At 32.6% G+C, this 22,129-nt stretch overlaps 4 protein-coding genes and 1 long non-coding RNA gene across 10 annotated transcripts in view; 2 read left to right on the top strand and 3 right to left on the bottom strand.

The window, feature by feature from the left end:
• Positions 1 to 332: 332 nt before the first annotated feature.
• Positions 333 to 2,882, top strand: LOC119645135. Of its 2 annotated transcripts, none has more exons than XR_005248623.1 (6): positions 333 to 467; positions 694 to 737; positions 1,304 to 1,366; positions 1,591 to 1,634; positions 2,003 to 2,047; positions 2,245 to 2,882. It is a non-coding gene; the product is annotated as an uncharacterized LOC119645135 (long non-coding RNA). The 2 variants fall into 2 exon arrangements; XR_005248624.1 differs by having other exon boundaries at positions 1,443 to 1,634.
• Positions 2,883 to 4,753: 1,871 nt separating this feature from the next.
• LOC119645132 (cell cycle checkpoint control protein RAD9A) lies at positions 4,754 to 6,560 on the top strand. Its single transcript, XM_038045071.1, has 4 exons — positions 4,754 to 5,024; positions 5,096 to 5,474; positions 5,529 to 5,690; positions 5,753 to 6,560. Exons 1-4 carry the CDS (start codon positions 4,991 to 4,993, stop codon positions 6,468 to 6,470), a joined length of 1,293 nt encoding a protein of 430 aa, XP_037900999.1. The 5' UTR covers positions 4,754 to 4,990; the 3' UTR covers positions 6,471 to 6,560.
• LOC119645134 (biogenesis of lysosome-related organelles complex 1 subunit 3) lies at positions 6,502 to 7,284 on the bottom strand. Its single transcript, XM_038045073.1, has 4 exons — positions 7,097 to 7,284; positions 6,988 to 7,036; positions 6,842 to 6,931; positions 6,502 to 6,778 (listed from the first exon to the last, which is right to left on the bottom strand). The coding sequence occupies exons 1-4, from the start codon at positions 7,163 to 7,165 to the stop codon at positions 6,546 to 6,548; spliced, it is 441 nt and encodes a 146-aa protein (XP_037901001.1). The 5' UTR covers positions 7,166 to 7,284; the 3' UTR covers positions 6,502 to 6,545.
• A 3,810-nt stretch (positions 7,285 to 11,094) lies between these two features.
• Positions 11,095 to 18,465, bottom strand: LOC119632079 (major facilitator superfamily domain-containing protein 8). 3 transcript variants are annotated; one of them, XM_038024782.1, is made up of 7 exons: positions 18,047 to 18,465; positions 14,478 to 14,763; positions 12,928 to 13,160; positions 12,358 to 12,864; positions 12,135 to 12,286; positions 11,450 to 12,070; positions 11,095 to 11,382 (listed from the first exon to the last, which is right to left on the bottom strand). In XM_038024782.1, exons 3-7 carry the CDS (start codon positions 13,117 to 13,119, stop codon positions 11,160 to 11,162), a joined length of 1,695 nt encoding a protein of 564 aa, XP_037880710.1. In that variant the 5' UTR covers positions 13,120 to 13,160; positions 14,478 to 14,763; positions 18,047 to 18,465; the 3' UTR covers positions 11,095 to 11,159. The 3 variants fall into 3 exon arrangements, with proteins under 3 accessions (XP_037880710.1, XP_037880711.1, XP_037880712.1); XM_038024783.1 differs by lacking the exon at positions 18,047 to 18,465 and adding an exon at positions 17,659 to 17,882; XM_038024784.1 differs by lacking the exons at positions 14,478 to 14,763; positions 18,047 to 18,465 and having other exon boundaries at positions 11,097 to 11,382; positions 12,358 to 12,860; positions 12,928 to 13,014.
• Positions 18,466 to 21,344: 2,879 nt separating this feature from the next.
• The window catches only part of LOC119631895 (kelch-like protein diablo), a 5,204-nt gene continuing 4,419 nt past the window's right edge, over positions 21,345 to 22,129 (bottom strand). For all 3 annotated transcript variants that reach the window (XM_038024457.1, XM_038024456.1, XM_038024458.1), the window contains exon 7: positions 21,345 to 21,994. In XM_038024457.1, coding sequence (XP_037880385.1) covers positions 21,970 to 21,994 — 25 coding nt within the window. In that variant the 3' untranslated portion in view covers positions 21,345 to 21,969. The remainder of the gene's footprint in view (positions 21,995 to 22,129) is intronic.

Below are 22,129 nucleotides of genomic sequence, written 5' to 3'. Positions count from 1 at the left end.
TGAAATAGTATAATACAGAAACAAATTAAGCAAATAAATTCTAAGTAATTTGTATATGTTTCTTTTTGTGCTTTATTTTTGTTTTACTCGTATTTATACATGTAAAACCGTATAGTTTGCTTACTCCTAAAAAGTTTCGTAAAAAGTCGGCAAACCATGCATTTTCATATTGAATAAAGGAATACTGCGTCACTGTATGTGGGATCACTAAGGAATAAAAACGTAATGTGGTAAGCCTAAACCCTTACAAACAGTTATGTGTTTTTTTTTAAACACCACCAACTTCATCGTTTGATGTTAAGCAAAACGTGGCGTTAATAGAATCGTTCATTTTCATAATGGCGTTCAAGCAAGGAGGTTGTATCAACTGTGCTCTTATTCAACATAAAGTTTTTAAGAGAAGTCTTCATTGGATGATACCGTAAATCAGTAGTTTTCAATATTTCCTCTAGCCATTTTCAATGAAAGTAAGTAAAGTCTTCTTTTATTTTCTGTAAAAAATTACTAACTTGACAACTTTCTGATGAGTGTTCTCCTTCCGAATTGAAGCAGTTTTTGTTTAAACTATGAATTGAGGATATACAAGAACGGCCAACTGATAAATTTCGAAAAGTGATTTAATTTCATTATCCATTTATTCTACTTATTATTTTTCATCTTTATTAATGTAATTACATTTTGTTTCAATTTTAGGTTATGTTGAGCCGACAGGTTAATGTTGATTTTGTTATTTTGAGGTAAGTGAAATCCATATCGAGCACAGCATTCTAACAGAAAATTGTAACAATACTGTATCCGTATATTATTCTGCCGAACAAATGTATCTTATACATAATTTCATTTGTGAATAAGGACCTTACACATGCTATACAAAGCCGCACCAGGAGTCTATTAAATTTTAAGGCGCATATTTTCGAACAACTAATTACTTTTTCTTGGTTTGTGTTCCATCTCCAACAGAAGCCATTTACACACAAGCACATATTAACTCAATTTTAGGTTACTCATTTAATATATGGATCGGCTGGTTTCTTTCTGTGAACAATTTTACAATTGTTTGCTTTGAAATATCGATGGGGAATGGAGCGGCATGTCCTCAATAGATTACTTAATTGTAATTTGTAAAGACTTTCGTTGACAAATAAGTCTAACATGATGATTATCCTTACACTGAATAAACAGATTGTTGATTCCTTATTTATTTAAACCAAAAGGATTCTGAAAATAAATAGATTTTATGGCAGGGTTAAATATTGAACACACTTCTTCATCAACTTCATCATGAAATTTTTGTTATTTTCAGTCGCTGTTCGATTTCGGCTAAGTTTTCATGTGAGAAGAAGACTGCGTTAACTTAAAGCGGCAGGTAAATATAATGAAAATATGTAGTTTTAAATATCAAAAAAAAAAAGGTGGAAGTGATGATTTATGCCTATTGTCAGGATCCCTCTTCTGAGTGAACCCAATTTTATAAACCATGCTGTTACGTCACATTGCTGATTCCAATAAATTTATTTAAAAATAGCTTCAAACTATAATAAAAACAGTGCACAGGTCTAAATGTTCCGTCTTTACTTCTTTTGTTTCTAGCTTAATAGAGTCTGGATGAAAAGTTTGAGGTGCATAAATCCAAGGTAAGCTCTCTTCATTTATTCATGTTTGGACATTTTCTTTTTTTGCGCAAGTACCTTGCAGTCATTATAGAATTGATTTGTCATAAATTAATAAAACTTTATTTAGTGCAAATCAAGTCGTATGTTCGTTCGTTTCGAACAATTTATTATGTTCGTCTCTGAATTGATTAGAGAGACTTCAAAAATTTTATAATTAGTGGCGAATATATACATTTTTTTTTTTTGTTTTCAAACGTGGTGATCATTTCGATTAGAATAACCTGTGTTGATTTTCGCATTTTAATTTAACCAAAAGATGAAATAATTTGTCCAAAGACCCTGTGTTTCCCATATCTAAGATGTTAATAATATTTCATTTTTATTTACAGAGTGTAACTTGGGGATTTTATTCTATCTTCCTGCTCGATTAACAGGTAAGTTTTTCTCGTTTCTAAGCCAATTTGATTATTCTATATCCAATAAATGATGATTAATTATCCTGTAGTATAGTTCATTTGAATGAAACATGTAAAACATTTTTTCTAACTGATTAAAATTCTAAATCAAATTATATTTTCCCCTTTTTTTGCCTAATTTGTTAACTATTTTTTTATTCTTTGCTTTTTTTTAGATGGTTCGGAAGTATCGGAGAAAGAAAATGCTTATAACAAAAAATTTCCAAGAGGCAGCTTTTAATAAACTGGGCACTTTAATTTAGATCTCATAAAGTATATTATATTATTTATTTAATTCAATTGGCGCGCACTACATGAAGCCCCTTCGATGGCCTGTGGATGTAGGCCAGTACATGAGTGCATAAAGATAAATACTATATTAAGTATAAGGATTATGAATTAAAAAGTAGAGCATAAGTTGTACTATAAGGGAAATACAAAAAAAATTGTAAGCCGTATAGCATCTGCGGCGTTAGAAGACCGTAGGCTAGTTTATATTGGACCAATTGTGGTGAATAAAACATCTTAAAATAAATAGTTCGCTAGGTTACTACAATTTTTCTATGTATGGAATCTATGTGCTTCTCAAAAATGAGACGATGGTCAATATATGTGTGTAAGCACTTAAGAAAGTCAACAAGTATCTATTGTTGTCTACGTTGTCACCAATAAGGATATCCACATGGGGATGATTAATATTACCATAAAACATTAGTTTTGATTTAGATAGGTTGATGACTAGAATATTCGCCAATAACAATTCTAAAAGCCCATCACAATTGCTACTATAAGTGCTAAAAGGAAGAATCTCATCCGCAAATAAGAATGACCCGCAAATATTTGTAATATTCAAAATTGACCTTGAGCCTGGTTATTATTGTTCGAAAACAAATATATTAAAGAAATAAATAAAATAAATTATAATTAATGAAAATTAAAACATTAAATGAAATAATTTTTTAATCTGTGTATATATGGAGCAGATAAACTTCTTACAAAAATTGCACAGAAGTTTTCTAAACTAAGAATACCTTTTTCAGTGGTCGTAGCCAGGATTGACAAGCAATTAAGTTAAATTAAACCTAGAACGTTCGGATTTTCCTTGACTTATTTTAAATCAATCCTAAAAGTTTACATTTCAAAATCAGTCGGTTTAGCTCTACGAAGTTTATTGCCTTTGAATTTTATGATAAGATACCAAATATTTACAACTTATTCCATGCAGAGGAATACTTTCCATAAGATCCCTAATTAAGCGACGACCAAAAACTTGCTAATGTGGTTCAAATTTAGCAAAATTGATATCTTCGTCGGCCATCTTTTCTTGTATTTTTGATTATAACTGTTCCTGTTAGAGTGTTTCCAGAGGTTTTCGGTATGTGAGTGCCTTAAATGGCTACTTTTTTTGATTTCTCCATGCGTTGTACCTTTTTCAGGTACCGAGCGGTCGTATTTTGATAAAAAATGATCACTCTTTACAGAATATTATTGATTAATTTCTTGTATCTATTTTCATTTTCATTTTATATATATTTAAATAATGGTAAACGCCCAACTATCTTTCGCTATATAACAAATTACATTTTTTACCTAAAATATCTTCAATTCTAGAACTGCCGACGTTTTGTATGTATCTATGTCTACCAAAGGAATCATTTTGATTGCCCTTTTTTTGTTGACTCATCACATCCGTAAAAATGAAGGGAGGAAACTGAAATTTGACATAACCATTTTTTTGTCGATTAACAGTTCAATGCTAAAAAAATGGCTGCAATCTGCCCATAAATGAGAAACAATAATTTTCCCATAGTTTCGTTTATAACTTCTCGATCCTGTGAACATGTTTCGCAGAACTTACCACCTATATAGGTATACATATTCGTCAAATCTTCCTACAAATTTGTTCCAAAATTTTATTATTTATTTGAAATTGGGGGGAAAATGGTGGAATAAATTGGGAATAACCTGAAATTAAAATTTCATTGCTAACAGGGATCGTATTAGTAAACCGATGCGTACACTATGTTTAGTTTCACTTAATTACAGCAAATAATTTTATTAAGTCTAGTAAGACGCCAATTGCTTCCATAGTAGCTATTTCAAAATAACGGTTTGTTCAATTTGAAAACACATTTTTAAAAATTGTAGAATTTTTGAAAACAACAATAGCACGTGCAGGATAAATATAAATAAAAATTCTCATGTTTACATTTTATTTCGTCTTTCACTAAACCGAATATTCCCCACACATGTTAGCTCTAAGGTTCTTTGAACATCTTTTTATACTCTTGCTAAATTTAAAGTTTCTTTAAATCCGCCTGAGTGGCCGAGTAGGCAAAAGTCTCGACTGGCAACTCTCAATGGTCGTGGGTTCAAATCTCAAGTGCGGTAGAGTTTTTAATAAAAGCCGAAAGCCTTAGATGCTAGTGCTTTAAGACTTTAGCTTTAGAATTTATTCTCTGGCTAAATTTATAATAATAATAATTAATAATAAAAGTTTCTTTAAATGAATATAGAGTGAAATGAGTTAAGTAAAAAGGTAAAACCTGTTTTCGTTCAGATTCACTACGAATAAGCGAGATTTTTTCTAACGAATTTACGATACCAAATCACTATGATGGATTACGATATATACATTGTTGTATCGCAATGCCCGATTGACTAAGTAAGCCTTAAGCGTATAATAAAAGAGGTATTTGAGTACTGTGAATTTTTGTAATGGTGATGCAAATTTGCGGGTTTATGCAGAATTGCAGGATTTCACAGTGTTGCTATAATTTTCATATTTATTGTATTGAAAAATTAAAAATTTAACTCCGGATATAATACTTTGGACACACTGAAAGCAAAGACGTATTGAAGCAATTGCTTCCTTAAAAGATTTTTCATGATTTTGAGAATAAAAGATTTTAAAATAAACAAATGAAATGCTCTTTGAGCGGCGCAAATGCCAAAAGTAAGTTGTATAGAAAGACTTACACTTTTTCCTTTTATGTGCTTAAATAATAGTCACTACGCCTTGTATAGCTATCGCAAAATCGATACAGTCATTGGCTAAATTTGGAAGCGAACTTTATATAGAAGCAGACGCCCAAGGCTTGCAATTGCGTTCGTTCAACTCGTCCAAGTCTGCGATGGGAACCTTCCGTTTTAAACGGACATTCTTTGAAAGCTATAATGTTCTCGAAGACAATGAAAACTATTGCAAAATTGGTATGAAAGCAGCTTTGGCGATTTTTAAAAATATGCAACAAGTGGAACGTTGTAACATATGTATATTGCCGGAGCCAGCAAAATTACAAATACAATTCAGTTGTCGCCTGGAAACTTTAAAGAATGCACTTATAGCCATAGTGGATGAGGAGAATATTTCAACACCGGTATCTATAGAGGAGGCAAGTAATTTGTAAGTATGCAATCATCCCTTTTTCACGTTATTTTAATTCTGCATTTTTGCTAGACTTGTCGGTTCTTACAAGTTATTTAATGATATATCAAACAATTTTAATACTGCGGAAGCCGAGGTTACATTCGAAGTAAATAGTAATGGCTTGACGGCCAAAAATTATATTGAAGGCTCCCGTGTCAACGATAGATTTATGCGTTCTCAGTTAAAATTAAGGTAAGGCTAAGCAAGGAAGCAGTTACTGAAAAATGTAAATTTGCTTTTCTATATTCTCATAGCCCTGTTGAATTTGAAAATTATAATATCGCTCAGGAAACTGCCATTACTTTTTCACTAAAAGAATTTCGTTCTTTCCTTTCTTTTGCCGAATCACTGGGAGAAAATATAAGTTTACATTTCGAAAGTGCTGGTGATCCCGTTATTATGACAATTAAAAAAGTCGATTTAATTGAATGTAATCTTATTATGTCTACCCTATATGTTGATGATGTTAGCATTTATGAGGAATTAAGAGAGACAGAAATAAATGAACGCATGTCTGTAACAGTAAAAACACCTGCGTCTAATAAACGGAAACATAGCGACTGTGGAAGAACTACGAACACTCAAACTCCCAAGCGCGCACTATCGGAAGTGTATAGTTTAAGTAATGCGACGGCATTATTCCAGTTTGATAATGGCAAAGGTCTATCAGATTTCTCAACGAGTTATGCCAGAAATTGCACACAGTCAGGTGTAGGAAACGACGACAGTAATGAAGAAGGCCTTGCCTTAAGTAAGAAAAATTCTGTTACGTTTGAAAGCATTGATATTGCTCCGGATATGACGTCACGAGAGAAAGATGGCGAGGATGAAGTAATAGCGCAGTCACCACAACGGACGGAAACTTCGAAATTGCGTCGGGTATTTACTCGGTGCTTTGAAAACACGTATGTACTCAAGGAGCCCTCACCTAATAGTCAAGTATATGTTCCGAATTCTGATACCGAAGATTAAGATATTTTAATTATAATGAAAGAATTATTGCTTTGATATGTTTATAAACGAAACTTTCATTAATGTAATATTTTCTTATTGCTCAACTTTTATATTGGGGATAAAATTTGCTGTAAATACATCATCACATTTATCGTGTAATTGTTTCATATTATTCTGAGCCACTTTTAATGACGACTGCACTGCTTGCATTGTCACTTGAGATTTAATAAGTAATTGATCAGTATTAAGCAACTGTTTTGAGGCCGTAGTCACCAAACTCTTAACAAAGTTATTTAAACTACGCCACATGCAAACATTGGTCTCTACTGAAAGTTGTTAGAAGAGGGGAAATTAACGAATTGAAAAAAAAAAAATTTAATATCAATTACTTAATTTTCTTTGTAGTAAATTATTTTTATACAAACAATCTATATTGGCGTCGTTCCCAGCTGCTGTGTTCAAATTTTTATCATAAACATCTGGTAAATAGCAAGATAATAATCAAATTCTTAAACTTCCTCTTTTTTATATTCACCTTCATCTGATTCAGAAGCTTCACCCGTGACCTCTGAAGCCAAAATTATCTAAAATAGAAGAAAAGATGTAAATTTTCCAAAATGTATGGGTTAAATGAATATAGTCACTTTTGTTTGGTTAATATTTAAGGCTTCATCTTCTGATTCTGAGGCTTCACCATGGACAACTTCGTTCATCTTTTATTTTGCTAAATGTTTTCGTTTAAATGCTCCTTCTTCTTCTGCTATTCAGCAAATTAACAAACGAAAATTTGCTGCAATGTGTAAAAAATGCTCAATCTGGACACAGAGTTCTTCGTTTAGGCCTTAGTAAAGTTGGGGTTAGACTTGTAACATAATATTATTTATTTATTTTAATGTTGTTTAGTTTTTGCGTGTTACAATTCCGCCACGTTATTTTTCTTTTTTTTATAGCGAGGAGTAAATTCCTACGTGTAAGATATAATGTGGTATATGAATATAAAAAGTTATATCAAGGTATTGATGCGAGGATAAAAAAGTGTAATTTCATAAATTGACACTTAATGCTTAATAAGATTATGTAAAATACGAAAACATTGCGAAGTACGCTGTTGAATTGTGACAACGTAAAATGTCAAGAATGCTGCCGTCACGAAGACCACATATACCCAATTTGCGTCGTGCGGAATGGCGAACAAAAGTGGTCAAAATTCGGACAACCAAATAGGATATGATCAGGAGATAGCAAGACTACCCATGTACATGAAGGAGTGCTTATTATGTTAATTTTAAGTAGATTACCATTACGTCTCGTGTGATTAAACGTTAGTGTGTTAATAAAACAAAAAATGTCACGACTGAGTCCGCAATAGATAAACCAGGGGGCTTTATTTATTTGTGGGAATGCGTAGTGTAAGCGACGAGCATAAGGTGAATTATTCCATCGCTGTTGCCAAGAAAGAACTGACTGCTTTTTGTCGATTGCCCTCATATCTGCAGGAATTAGAACACAGTCATTAAAATGAGATGGCCTGGAAGACGCAATTTCATCTGCAGTGTTGTTGCTAAGAATGCGCATGTGACTGGGCACCCAGAGTAAGTGGAAACGAAATGTAGCAGATTTGAGACTATAAAGTCTCATTTCTAATTTATAAGGGTGACTTTTACCTGACGGAAATGATTGTAAAGCGTACAAGACAGATTTACTGACTGATACTATAAAGAATTTCTTTTGAGGCTGAGTACTCGATAAGCGGTTACAGGATCGCAAGACATTCAGTCGAAAATATAGTGGTACATGTATGATTTGAGAAGTAAACTCCGATTTTAATATTGGGAAACCAAAAGCCGTTGCCTAAAACATCGGTCCTAAATTCATCACTAAAGATAAGTGAAAAATGCTTTCATTTGATATTGACCAAGTTTGAGTAGCGGTGATACGCTTCTGCCGGAATAATTATGGATTCTCACTGGTAAGAATTTAATAACTTGTCGAAAATCTTGAGAACTAAGAGGAACTTTGAGTAAGCTAGGCACACCAGTTCTTAGAATGTTGAAATTATTAATTTTGTCAGCAAAAATTTTAAAGCAGGAAGGAGAGCGACCAGCAGTGTAGGAGAACTATAACCCTGGTTACTTTCCTTCATAGCGGGAAGTAGTCTTGTGAAAGATAATGGGAATAATACCGAAATAACCGGCGAGATGGGTAAAGTTATTTGGAATCAATGTCTGGGCATCTTTTTGATCTAACTTTCGAGATCGCATACCCCATTTTATACTCTTTCAAGGGCGTCGCAGGGGGTACCAACCCAATATTTAGAGGCAGCATATAAAATGGTTACCAGCAAGCAATAACAACAAATCTATATACGTAAGATGATCATCCAGTTCCGGGTTAAAGTTGCAACAAAGGCCTGCAAGTAGCAAACCCTCGTTCAATGGATACACAGTCACCGTCGCCACTGGCATTGACAAGTGTTGCCTCCTTCATTCATATCATTCGCAATAACAGCGGGATGGCTGCTGGCGTCAAGAATTGTTCGCATGGTTTTTGGCAAGCCTTGTAGCTTTCCCCGAACTCGCAGGGTTTCCGTGCCATAGTAAATCCATTACCTAACTCATGCATATAGTGACCGCACCCGCAGATCCCATGATAACTGCGCTTACAGTCACATTGTAATATATTACTTCTGCAGTATGTGCCGCTCGCAAACGTACGGTATCTGTGGCCACTTTGACCACAGTGTCTGCAAACAATGACATTCACCTTGGAATATTTAAGCTCAAAGCTGACCCGATTTGGTTGGGTACGGAAGTTGGGTTAACCACTACAAGAGTGGAAGCAGCGGCTGCAATTACGCCGCCAGCCCTTCCTTTGTGCTTATTGGCACTACTACATCCGCTGCAGATGGACGGCATTGATTTGTTCCATTGCATAGTTGACTGGCTGCTCTCCACACTTGAATGTCGTAGGTCCAAATAGGTTAGAAGATACTCTGGTATAAAATTTCTTAGATTAAATTGGGATTCCAGATGAATTAGCAAATAGGGTTTTTTAGTTTGGAACAATTATTTAACGTAAACGTAGTATCCGTAGATTTTTCAGCATTTATTCAACCAAAGTGAAATCTTGTCAAGATGAATGCTTCAGGCTTATCTACCATTTCATTGCTAAATGTCCTTACAAAATTTCTAGGTAACCGTAGACATCACAATACCTACCAATCACGCAAGAAGGCGTTCATCCCGGTAGTCTGATGCGAAATGTATCGTCATACCAAGACCTACTTTAAGCGACCTGATCTCTGCCAACACCCACAATTTCATGACTTGTCGTCCTTTGGATTTACATCATACTATACAATTTTGGGTATTACTTTTCACACATCCCATGATATTTCCGAAGACGTCGGTGCACCCAACTGTGTCCCAGCTCTCTAACACCTCGTAGTACCAGAAGAACTTGAATAAGTTTGATGGTCTCCACGATGGAGGACCTAATGGGAGAAGAAAACTACTCCTCTTAACTTTCCGAGAAAAAAGCCCGTTAAATCTTTCTTTATCGAGTAGCTGCTCTAATAAACTAAACAGTTACCGTTTACAGGGAGCACAACGAAAAGTTGAGGGTTTCAGCACGTCTATGATCTTTCGAAGGTTCAAATAGTTTCGCTTCCCAGTAAAACATGTTGATTGCAAATACGAAGTTCTTTGCTTGAACCTTAATAAAGTTGACGCTTACTTTCATTATGTATATGCTTTACACGTTATCACGTCCGTCACATAACCATCATCTTTTTGCGATCTTCTCCAACTTTTCCAAATATATTCTCGAAGTTTTGACAATCCGCGTTTTTTTTTGATTCCAAATGATTTCGAAATGACATAGCGCAATAAGAATGTCGTAGCGCGAGATGCGGCGACGTACATATGTATGCTTGCGAGTCTCTGATGAAATAACGGAAATGTGGACATTTTTGTTCGCTGGCTATAGAAAATAACCGATACAACTATAAAAACTCTCACACGTACTCTGTAGCATATCCTCCAATATCTGCATATAAATAGAAAAGTCGATGACGCTCATCCACCGTTACACAGTATCGAGAGTTGATTTCTTTTACAGCAATCTTAAAGGAACTTCGGTGATTCTACAAATGATATATAATCATTAACCAGTATCAAATTTTGACTCCATCTAAGCATGTTTACCCGTTCGTCCGTGCATCGTCCTGTGACTCGTAAACTGCAACAGTAAAAAATAGCATATTAATTTTAATATAAAGTCGATAATTACAGAGGGCTTGGGAACGGTCCATTATAATTTTCTTGTTTGTATTTACAACATTTTTGCTGAGTATTTAGGCATACAATCCGTATTTTCAAAGCAATTCGAAAACTATAACCACTTTGCGCATTTTGGTTAGCGGTAAAAATTTGATTATAAACCAAATCAAGCCTTTTTTCTTAGATATATATATATATATACATATATGTGTGCGTATGTGTGTCTGTGTGCAAACTCATTTCATATCAATTAACAAAGTATATACATATGGTAGACCTATTAAGAACCCAAGTATAATAAAAGTTTTTTCATTTATTGACTAAAAAATTATCATCACATGTTCTTATTTTTACGTGGATAAAGGTAAAGGCAGTTCTGATCCTTTAATCAAATATAAAAAATATAGTAAAAGTATGTAAATATATCTTAAGCTTTTGTTGCCGCCGTTAATATATTAAGTGGTTTTTGGCTACTTAATAGTTCAGTTCCTTCCGAATTCAGATCATTCTCCGAAGCAATTTTATCATCTTTCAAATCTTTCATATCTGAATCCGGTAAAGTGAATTGAGAGTTAATACCGACATTTTTCTCAAATGTTTGCAATTCAACAGGATCAGGAATATCAAGGCGAGGAGATATTAAACGTTTCCTAAACGATGGAAAACAATTTACAAACTTATAATATGAATTATGGGGAAAAAATGTTTAATGACTACCTGGATAGTAATAACCAAATCATTGAAAAGAACATCATTACTGAGGTAAAGCCAAAAGTCCAATTAGTGCCCAAACGTGTGTAAATTGAGCCAACAAAAACTGGACCCATAACACGCGATAGACACCCTGAACCAGTCATAAGGCCCATCCATACACCTTGAGGACGAGGACCCAGAATTTTGGAGAATATTGTTTGTATCAAAGTAACGCCGATGGGATAGCCAACTGAAGTTAACACGTACCCCAATATAAACTGCGTTAACGTTAATGCTGGCGTAAGGGAGCACCATTGCTGCGTTTTGGGACAACCTAAAAATATCTCATTATCAGGCTTTAAATCGGTGGTAGCATTGCCGGTTATCGGTATAGTAACATTGTAGACTTCGGCAATTTTTGGTGGTGCATCACCCCATGGTATATAGAGTATACGACCCAGAACCATAAGCGCAAAACCGCCCCATATCAAGACAAGATTTTCGGGAAAAATCCTGCACAAAGGATTTATACACATAAATGTAACTAAAGCGATGACAGCGCCCGTAGACATAATTATGCCCATATAATAAATTGCCTCATCGTTCGACCAAGCAAATTGATCCATGGTTAAGGAAGTACCCAACCTTGAAAATTATTTGCAAAATATGATGTGTATCTTAATTAACGTATTTTTGACATGAAACTTACGTTTCTAGTAAAACAAAATTGAAAACCAATACGAAAAACGCTACTATTAAAGTCCAGGCGGAGATATAATCTGGCTTGATGGACTTCCACGTCTCCTCTTCTGAACTTTTTCCTTTCATAATCATGATTTCACGAGCTGCGACCTTGCGCTCCTTGATAGGATCGAATATATCCAAACAATAGTCAGGTGTTTTGTTCTTTGACTTCGTTTTCCTTTACCTACCTGGAATATCGTCGGCAGAAACATTATAAAGTTACCAGTGCTCATCAGTACATTAATCCATCCGCAGGCTGTGTACATGTTGAAAATAAAGAAGCCCCAAAGCCATGTGTGACCTTCACTACCGAGTAAAGTGACTAACGCTTGCAAACCGGGTCCAACTATAAAACCTAATACTTGTGCCAATGATACCATAGATACGGCTTTTGTGCGTTCACTTAAACGTGTAGCAGCCGATAAATAAGCGCGGCAAACCGCTATATTGGCAGAACTTACACCAATTAGAAATCTTGATGTCAACATCCAGTATTTAACATCGTGCGGCTTTAACTCCAATGATGAATACATGGCACTGGCTATTGTAAATAACGCCAAAGAGCTGAGCAACGGCAAACGTATTGTACCCAATTTATTACTCCACCAGCCAAACAGTGGACTAAAAATCATTTGACCCAATGGATTGGCGGCTACTATAAGACCCATAAACTCTTTGTTAGCCGCTGGGTCTAACTAAGAACAAAATGATGTTGTAAACGAACCGATTTGCATAGTTTTTTGACGATTAGCTCTTACCTTATTTAAAAAAGGCCAAATCCCTGTTAATATTATACTAAAACCCAATGACATAAGAAACATAGTAAAATAAATAATACGCACGGAACGCCAACGCATGCGATACTCATCTAATGTTTCTAAGCCATCGTCCAATTCGCCTGGTATTTTCTGTACAGTAAAAAAATGCCGTATCTTACGCACGCAGTCCATATTTCCACTTGGAGTTTATTCATCGGCAAAATTTATCAAAACTGGAACGTAATGTCAAAAAGTACACAATTTATTTACATATATTATTAAATTGCTTAAGTTTTTCCGCTGGCTTGCTTGGAATAAATTTGAAAAAATATTAAAGTAACACTTCACTGTGATATTTTACCGAAAACGATGCGTCCACTTACTCCATTAGAACATATTATAGAGTCCCATTTGCGGTTTACGGCACTGTTATTGTTCAATTGTCCCTTATCTTAGACGATTTTTGATATGTTTCTCTCTTTTCTCTCTTTTTGTGTCTTTCTCATCTTGTTCTTGTTGTTGTTGCCTATTACAACTTTATCGGTGATTTTATAGGGCGGATAAATTAGATCGCCCGTTCGTCTTTTTCTTTTTCGTTCAAAACGGGAAGTCAGTAGCCGCGTGCCGTTAGTCCCCTTACATTGCAGGTATTAAAAGCATTCTCGATGAAGGCAGCAGTTGCCACTGATTGTAAAATTCATATATGCACATTTCTTTTTAGACAAGTTTTTAAAATCGTGGAAGAACTTAAAAGTGGACAACTTGTGCGGTATAGTCAACCAGGGCTGATCTGTTTTTTTATGCTTTACGACTTCAAAATATCTCTGAAAATCATTACCGTTAATAAATAAAGAGATATTTGAGAAATTTGAGAAACACTTGAGTAAACACTTGCGGAGTAACTTGAAAATTTCCAATATTAAGAAATGCTGCTAACTTACGATTTCAGAAACTAGTGGATCAATCAACGAAAATCTTGCTGAAACTGGTTGTCGCCCGGAATTTGCTCACCTCTGCTAGATCTGTCATTGGTTGCGACATTTAAAATTTCATTTAAATAAAAAAACGTAAAGATTAACATCGGCACGTGGTTACTGTTTTCATGTTATGAAAGTGTCTCATTTTATATCCGTTGGAAAAATAAGGGAATTCTCAAAATGCAGTTACTTTCGACTGAATTAACTAATCATCACCGATTTACTTTGCCCTCAGTGTTTTTAAACAAGCCTTGGTACAGCTTGATACGATTCGTGTTACCAAATTTATGTCCCTCTAAAACTATCTGTTGAGAAAAACGCCAGGAAGAAGAATATGGATCCGGATCCATTCTCCATGTAAGGCTGTAAACGTAATAAACTTATCTATGATGAATACCATAACTTCATTTAATTTGATAAATAATTTAAATCTAAATAGTTGGATATGTGACTCTAAAGCGGATGTAATTTCTTTACTTGTTTTCTTATACTCTACGCCACTTATGTATGCAGGTATATTAAGTTTGTGAGGGTGTAGGCAACAACTTCAGGAAGCATTTGAGATAGACTCACCTTTTATTAACGATCGAGATGATCTAAGTTTGTGTGCCCGTTCGTCAATCTCGTATTCTTGTGCTCAACTCACAGGCCGCAATTTTTGAGATATTTTGATGAAGTTTGGTACAGTGATGTGCTTTGGCCCGCAGACAAACCTTATTGAAGATGCTTCAGATCGGACCACTTTTTCGACCACTCTCGCTTTATTGTTAAATAGTCCTTAGTCCTATATGAATAACTGTAGGGTGGTGCGGTAGGGTATTTTATAGTGCGTCGCGACGCTATAAAGTCTCTTCACTTGCTTTATTTAAAAAGACAAAGCAAATACTCTTTTGAAAATTGAAAATTATTTAAGTAAAGTAAAAGGTTAATCACAGAAAGTCAACCAATGAATGTTTATTTTTCTTCATGCAATCCTTTGTAAGATAAGCAAAGTTGATACACATACACAAATACAAATTATGCTATAGTTTTACTCTGCTGATAACATATATATGTGTATGTGTGTATGTATTTATGTATGTATGTATGTATGTATGTATGCATATATATATACACGTATACGTATGTATATGAAGTAAGCCAAAGATTGACACTATCAGCGTTATTAAATATTAAGAAAAAATAAAGGAAAATAAAGCAAGTAGAAAAACTACTACCTTATTTAGAACTTTCAAATCTTAGATACCCATCAACTTTAATTGTATATATGAAAGCTATTCATGTTCCCTAGTCTGATGGTTGTTTTTAAATTTCTTCAAAACGAAAAACCAGAATAGGGCAGTGAAATTAGATCCATATATTCTCCGATAAAGTGGCTTTAAAAAATTGGCATTGCCTTGATAAGAAACACTTGCTAAATAGAAAACTATGCCGAAATGCCGAAAAAACACTAAAATTTCCAAATATCATTAATAACGAAAGGATATTAGCAGACAAGTTTTTCAAAGATTTATTAGAATCCTCTAAAAAATTAGTACAAGAATATTATCGTCGGACAGAACCCTGCATAATCTACCCTACTTAACCTAGCTATTCACTCGCTTTTGTAATAATATACCAAAAATCATACAAAATAATAATTATAATAATAATGTTCTGATGAAGATTAATCTATAATAGTAATTTGATATAAAAATTAACTGTGCTGAATTTTGTACATGTAACACAATTTTTGAACCTCCCGAGCGCAACCATTCTTCCGCAAAGTAAGACTTTGTTTGCAAAGGTCTTTAACTTAACTTAATATAGAGTACCATAATAGTAAGTGTTATGTACTGTAGAGTATTTAACAGTCGACCTAGCCCATCTTTAACGTTTTCACTTGTTTTTTTTTGTTAAACTGCAACTACGAATCAATTTTCGTCCTATAAACCATGAAAAATTAAAACTTTTTCTAAACGACTTACTATTCACGAGAGGAATTGGGTCTAAGAGATATATCCATGTGGTTCAAATTTAGTTCAGTTAATTCTTACGTGAAATTACTATTGTGGACAAATTTCCATCATAAAATATTAACAACTGAGCATTTTTGGCATAAATGCCATTTACATTTCGTAAGAATGCTTATATGAGGTGGAATCTAAACAATAGACCTACATGGTCCAATTTCGGTAAGGTTGATTTCTATGTGAAATTACTATTTCCAACCAAGAAATATTGGCAATTTAATCTTTTTGCCTAATAAAGATTCAGTTTTCATAGAAACTATGAGAGATGTTATATGAGAGTTATATGGGCTTTAAAAAACTACTCCATCCGTTGCAAATTTTCCGCACCAATTAACAATGCCGTAGTACTATTACTCAACGATTTTTTTCAAGAAATTTTTTTTCATATAACGACTTTTCAAAATAAGGCTTTTTGTAGGGAGTTGTCGAAAAACTGGTCCCATCCGTACTATTTTCGATAGCGTTTGTCCGCGGGCCAAAGCACGTCAGTGTACCGAATTTCACCAAAATATCTTAGAAACTGCCACCTGCAGATTGTACACAAATATACACGAAAGGACATCAGACGGGCAGACAAAGTCACGAACAAAGAAGCTCGATACAATAAAAGGCGGGTCTGTCTCAGACGCTCCTCGGTGTTACAAACATCAGCACAAGCTTAATATGCTCTTTATCATAAGTGGCGCATGATATAATGAATCCGATCAGCTGACATGACCGCAGTCCGCCGATTTTGTATCTGATTTCTCGAACGTACTCGTAAAGACGCGTTACAGATATCTTGCATACGCTGAATAATCTCACAAGTGCTTGCATAAAAATCAATTGGTAATGAAAAAAACATTACACAGAATCCGGCCAGCGTTTTCGAACTTAACATATCGCCGGCGCCCTCAATTTTCACCTGATTGCCCTTTGTTTGCAGCTTTAAAATGGTATTTTGTGCTGACAAAATGACTATAGGTGTGTATAGCGAAAATCGAGTACATTTCAAATATAAACTAGAACATTTTAAAATGATATTTGACCACTTATTAACAATGCCGTGCTGGACCTTTGCTGGACCTTACTATAGTTTAATAGGTAGACTGGCTGATAGGCGGTTGACCTTACTTTATCTCTTCTATCTCCTTTTTATTCTTCATGAATGTCGCGTAACCAGTACACTGAAATGTTTTGGTCCAAGGACGACCTCTGTTGTAAATAGATTATATCGCATCCGTTTTACGACTTCTGCCCATATAACGTTCGCATTTGAAAAAAAAAAGCCTTTATATGAAAACAATTGCAATATTTAGTATTTTTGTCGGCAAAAATTGGTAGAAAATAATATTTTGGAAAGTAAGCCTTGATATGAAAGCAAAATCAAATCTTATGAATTTTATGATGGAATTTGGCCCCGAATAGAGATTTGGCATAAAAATTTCCTATTGTGCATTTGAATTGCATAAATCAGCTTGTAGGGACCTTTTAGAAAAGCCAGCCTCTTTATGATAATACGATCTAATTTTGGGTATTTCATATCGAAAATAAAGGAAGATTAACAAGATTACCAAAATTGGCATTCAAATGGTACTAAGGTATGATTTTTAGTATATGTATATGTATGTGTATGAAAAGGAGTAAAGCACATATATATTTTATTAGGCAAAGTCATGTAGGGTATTTAATGGCGGGCTTTGTATAATTATAATGTATTTATTTGTTTTTTTTTTTTTTTTTTTTTTTTTGGCTACATTTACCTTAATTATAGTAATGTATATGATGGCATATTTGAAGTACTGCAGACAGTGTTTATTAGTGTTTATGAGGAATTAAGCGAAATGTACTAACAATAAAAGACTACGAAGTAGACGTTGCATAAAAGAAAAAGAGGTAAATTTCGTTTTTCATTCACTTGTGTCTGTATATAAACGAATAAGAGAGAAAGCAAAAATAAAAAATAAATAAATAAATAAATAACCTAACAAGAAAATACGATTTTCTTTTATAATTTAATGTTTCATGTATATAAATATATATATATATATATATCCATATTTATATATATACATATGTATATGTGTTTTTTTTTTTTTAAGCCATAACCGGTTTATTTAAATTTACATTTTATAACCTTAACCCTCTTACCAGAATTTGTTTTCCAAATGCAAAGTGCAGAAATATATATATGTTATATGTTTAATAGGACGCCCAATCGTTGCTTTGATCTTTTTTAAGTACATTACCAATGTCAATTCGGCAACATTGTAATTACATTGTAATCACATGTTATTCAAATTTCATTGTTATTATTATTATTATTATTATTATTACTACGGTAGTCTGAGTATAATGAAGAAAGCTATATATGCTCCTGATTGGTATGCGTGCGTGATGTTTGAACGTAAGATTTCCGGTTTTTATTTAACAGTTTTGCCGCTCATTTATTTGCTATTCGGATATATATGTAGCGACAATTTACTTTTATTGATAACAATTGCATTTATAGTTGATTGATATCTCTTGATTGATAAAATGACTGGGATCGTTACTCTTTTCTATATTTATATATATATATATATATATATATATATATATATATATTTAAGTACAAGTTTTGTAATTTTCGAATACTTTTATTTTTTAAAAATTACACCAAACACATAAGCAATTACAATAATGTTTGCGTATGCGAAACGTACATAAATACACAAACGTACATATGTGCATTTATTTGATCATAGACTGTTAATTTATCTCGTAACACTTTCAATTACTTTTTCATCTCATTTTATGAAAACACTGTTTGTTTTAAATGTTTTCTTTTTTTTTTTTTTTTTTTTAAATTTTTTATTATTATTATTATTATTATTGTTTTATTTTTGTCCATCAGTTTCTCTTTGAAAATGAAATTCGCAACCGAACTCGGTCATTCGTGCTCCTCTCTTATTCATGATCTCATATAAACTGTTTGGTTTGATTATGGTTTTCATTTGATTTTAACGCAGACCGAATCTTGTGAAAACAGAGGACGTCTTGTTTGCGAACGACAGGCGAGTAAAAAAGTGTTGTTAGTTAATGCAGAGAGAGAGCCATCACTTCTTTCTATGTGTGCATTTCATTTATTTATTTGTTCGATAATAATATACCGATGTGAGCTTAAATGTGCGTTGCTATTGATATCAAAATTTTTGTTACTCTTTATTTCTTGCATCAATTTTATTATTAAGTGCTAACAACATCAAAACCAGCCGCACCAGCAATAGCGGCAGAATAATTATATACAACTTGCGCGTCGAGGCTTTCTTTAAGTTTTCGCTTCCGTTGTCGTCTCGCATATTTGATCCATTTGGATCGTATGCAATTGATAGGGATATAAACTATTTTCATTTACATTTAAATTACATTTTAATAATGACATCAGTCTTTCCATTTGCACTTATTTGCATTATTAAGATATAAATACAAATTATCAATAAATATGTAGTCACGAAAGGAATTACATTCCATCTAATCTGAATTATTTAATATTTATCACTAGTGTTTGTACATGAAATTTGTAATTTCAAATAAAACCGAAAATCTGTTCTCTCGATCTAACACTTTTATATAACTGACGCAAACTAAAATATGTGTTCAAATACCTCGCCTCCATTACATCTATTTTGCTTTGGGAATTATTCGTGAATACTTTGCTCAGTTTCGATTAATTTAGAATTTAAATTCAACATTAATTAACCCTCGATTTCCAAAAACCCCATAATACTGAAATTCTAACCTAGGAGAAGAGATTTCTTCTTTTTTTTTTTTGCAGATTGATAATTAGATCTTGACAATTTTCGAATTTTACATTAGGAAAGGGATAAAAAAAAACCTTTGAGATCAGAATTACGTTCTTGTGAAAAAGTTTTGAGGTCGTAACAACGATTGCAAGACAGTATACGAGTGTACATATATATACGATATACAGTGACGCGAAAAATACTTTATAAATGAAAAGAAGAATAGTTTAAGTCAATGTGGTATTCAAACAGGACAAGAAGAAGAGAAGAAGAGCAGAAAATTATTATAATAATAATAGTACTAATAATAATAAATTGTTAACAAAAATATAGGGCATAGATTATATTACGAATTATGTTACAAAATAAAATATAAGAACTATAGAATTACTTATGCATATATTATATCATATGCGCTGGTTTATATTTGCATATCTCTATATATAAGATCAGTTTAGTTTTGTATTTTTATACATATTAACTTTCTGCCGACGGATGTAACACCCAGAGCGACTCACTTTGAATTATATTGGTAAATCAGAATCAGGTTCTGAATCGATCTAAGCTTGTCTGTCCGTCTTGTTTTCTTTTGTTTAACTTACAGCTGAAAATTTTTGAGATATTTCGATGGGAATTTGATTGTATAATATATTTTATCTTTTAAAACGGTAAACTTTTTATTAATTTGACTCCTTTTCAACTTCCATATTCATATCGCTTTCTAAGCTTCTTACCTTTTCCTAGTTTAAAGGGCCTTCACTTAACCGATATAAATGCCATCAGTAAATTTATAAAACGTGTCACACTTCATAACTGTTGAGATCCCACTTCTTTGAACACTGCTAATATACTTTATTCATTATTCTATGAAGGCTCACTGATTTGATAAATGGTTTTATATCACCCGTAAATTTCATTTTACTGCTTGCAAAAAAAGCAAAACCAACATGAATTATAAAATAAAAAAAAAAACAAAAAATGTATAAATATTTTATTAAAACATTAAAATTTTAGCTTTTTTTTTTTTTTGGAAATATTTAAAATAATAAAACAATTGTATATGGTTTATATTGAATATTTTTGTTTTTGTATATTTCATTAATATTATCAAACTAAATTTTGTTTTTATTTATTTTCTTTTTGTTTTGTTTTGCACATGTTACATTCTATTATAGACTATAATTAGTTAATAATTTATATAATTCATAATTGTTCTTTACTTAATAAACTATAAAACGTTTACCTTCTGGATCAGCTCTGTGACTGTAGTTATGTTTGTGTTTAAGTATTTCAATAAATGTTTTTTTTTTTTATTTTTTCGCCTTATTTTTTACAATTATTACACATGCTATCCATTTTTATTTAAACGCATTTTTTTTTTTTTTTTGCTTTTAAATTCATATATAATTCTAATATAATTTTAGTTCTTAGCACCTTAGCAAATAAAAATTAGCCTAAAAACAGCGATAAAGAATTAATTAAACATTTATACTTAATCCGTAAAGAGAAACGAAAACTTACTTAAAAAAACAAAAAAAACGAAATATTTTTAAAAACTCTAATTTTAATTAAGATTTTTTTTTTTTTTTTTATTACAAATATATAATTTCTATAGTATAAAATAAAAGAAGCGCAACTGTTCAGAAATTAGAAGTTTTTGAAAAACATTTTTTTTTTTTAAGACTAAAAGGATTCTTTTACATATCGATGCATTCTATATAAAAAACAATGATCAAAACAAATTTAACCCACAATAATGAAATTCGAACTTCTTACAGACAAATGGCATGTTTTTAAAATGTTTAGGATTCGGTTCATGTTCCTAGTTAAATTTAACATAATTTTCGTGAATTTATTAGCTAACCGACAGTGTCCCTTATATTGCCGTCTATAATCGAAAAACTATGTAAACTAAATTGATTGTTTTGTGGTTTTTTTTTTTTTTTTTTTTTTGTTTTTTTTTCTTTAATTCTAGGGACGCTTACTTTGATTTTAGAAGTTTGTTAAATTCATTTTGAAATGATTTATAAATATTATTGTTAAAAATTTGGCTTTTAAACTGCTTCCGTGATTAAAATGTGCACATAATAAACATTTTCTAGTTCTCTTCCCTTCGTTATTTCTAAAGTTTTTCGAAAATTGCAACAGTAACAAACATTTAGTGAAAGAGTTTTTTTTTTAGGATTTTCGTTTAATAAAACATCATTGCGTGTTTCTCGATTCCCATTTTTTATAAGACATTCAAAAGAATTTATTCAACATAACCTCCTTGTCATTATCCAAGCCTAATCAAACAACAGAGTCTTTGCGAATCCTAAAAAATCAAAAGAAAAAGAGAATAAATAAGCAAAAACATAGATAAGTGATATGAACTGAAATTCGGCAATAAAGCCACAATCGCCTTGGAGTACATTTTTATTATTTCAATGCAATAAATAATAATTAAAAG

The sequence above is a fragment of the Glossina fuscipes genome, unplaced genomic scaffold, assembly GCF_014805625.2.
Source record: "Glossina fuscipes isolate IAEA_lab_2018 unplaced genomic scaffold, Yale_Gfus_2 1, whole genome shotgun sequence".
NCBI classification, from domain to species: domain Eukaryota; kingdom Metazoa; phylum Arthropoda; class Insecta; order Diptera; family Glossinidae; genus Glossina; species Glossina fuscipes.
This window is presented reverse-complemented; position numbering and strand designations above follow the sequence as displayed.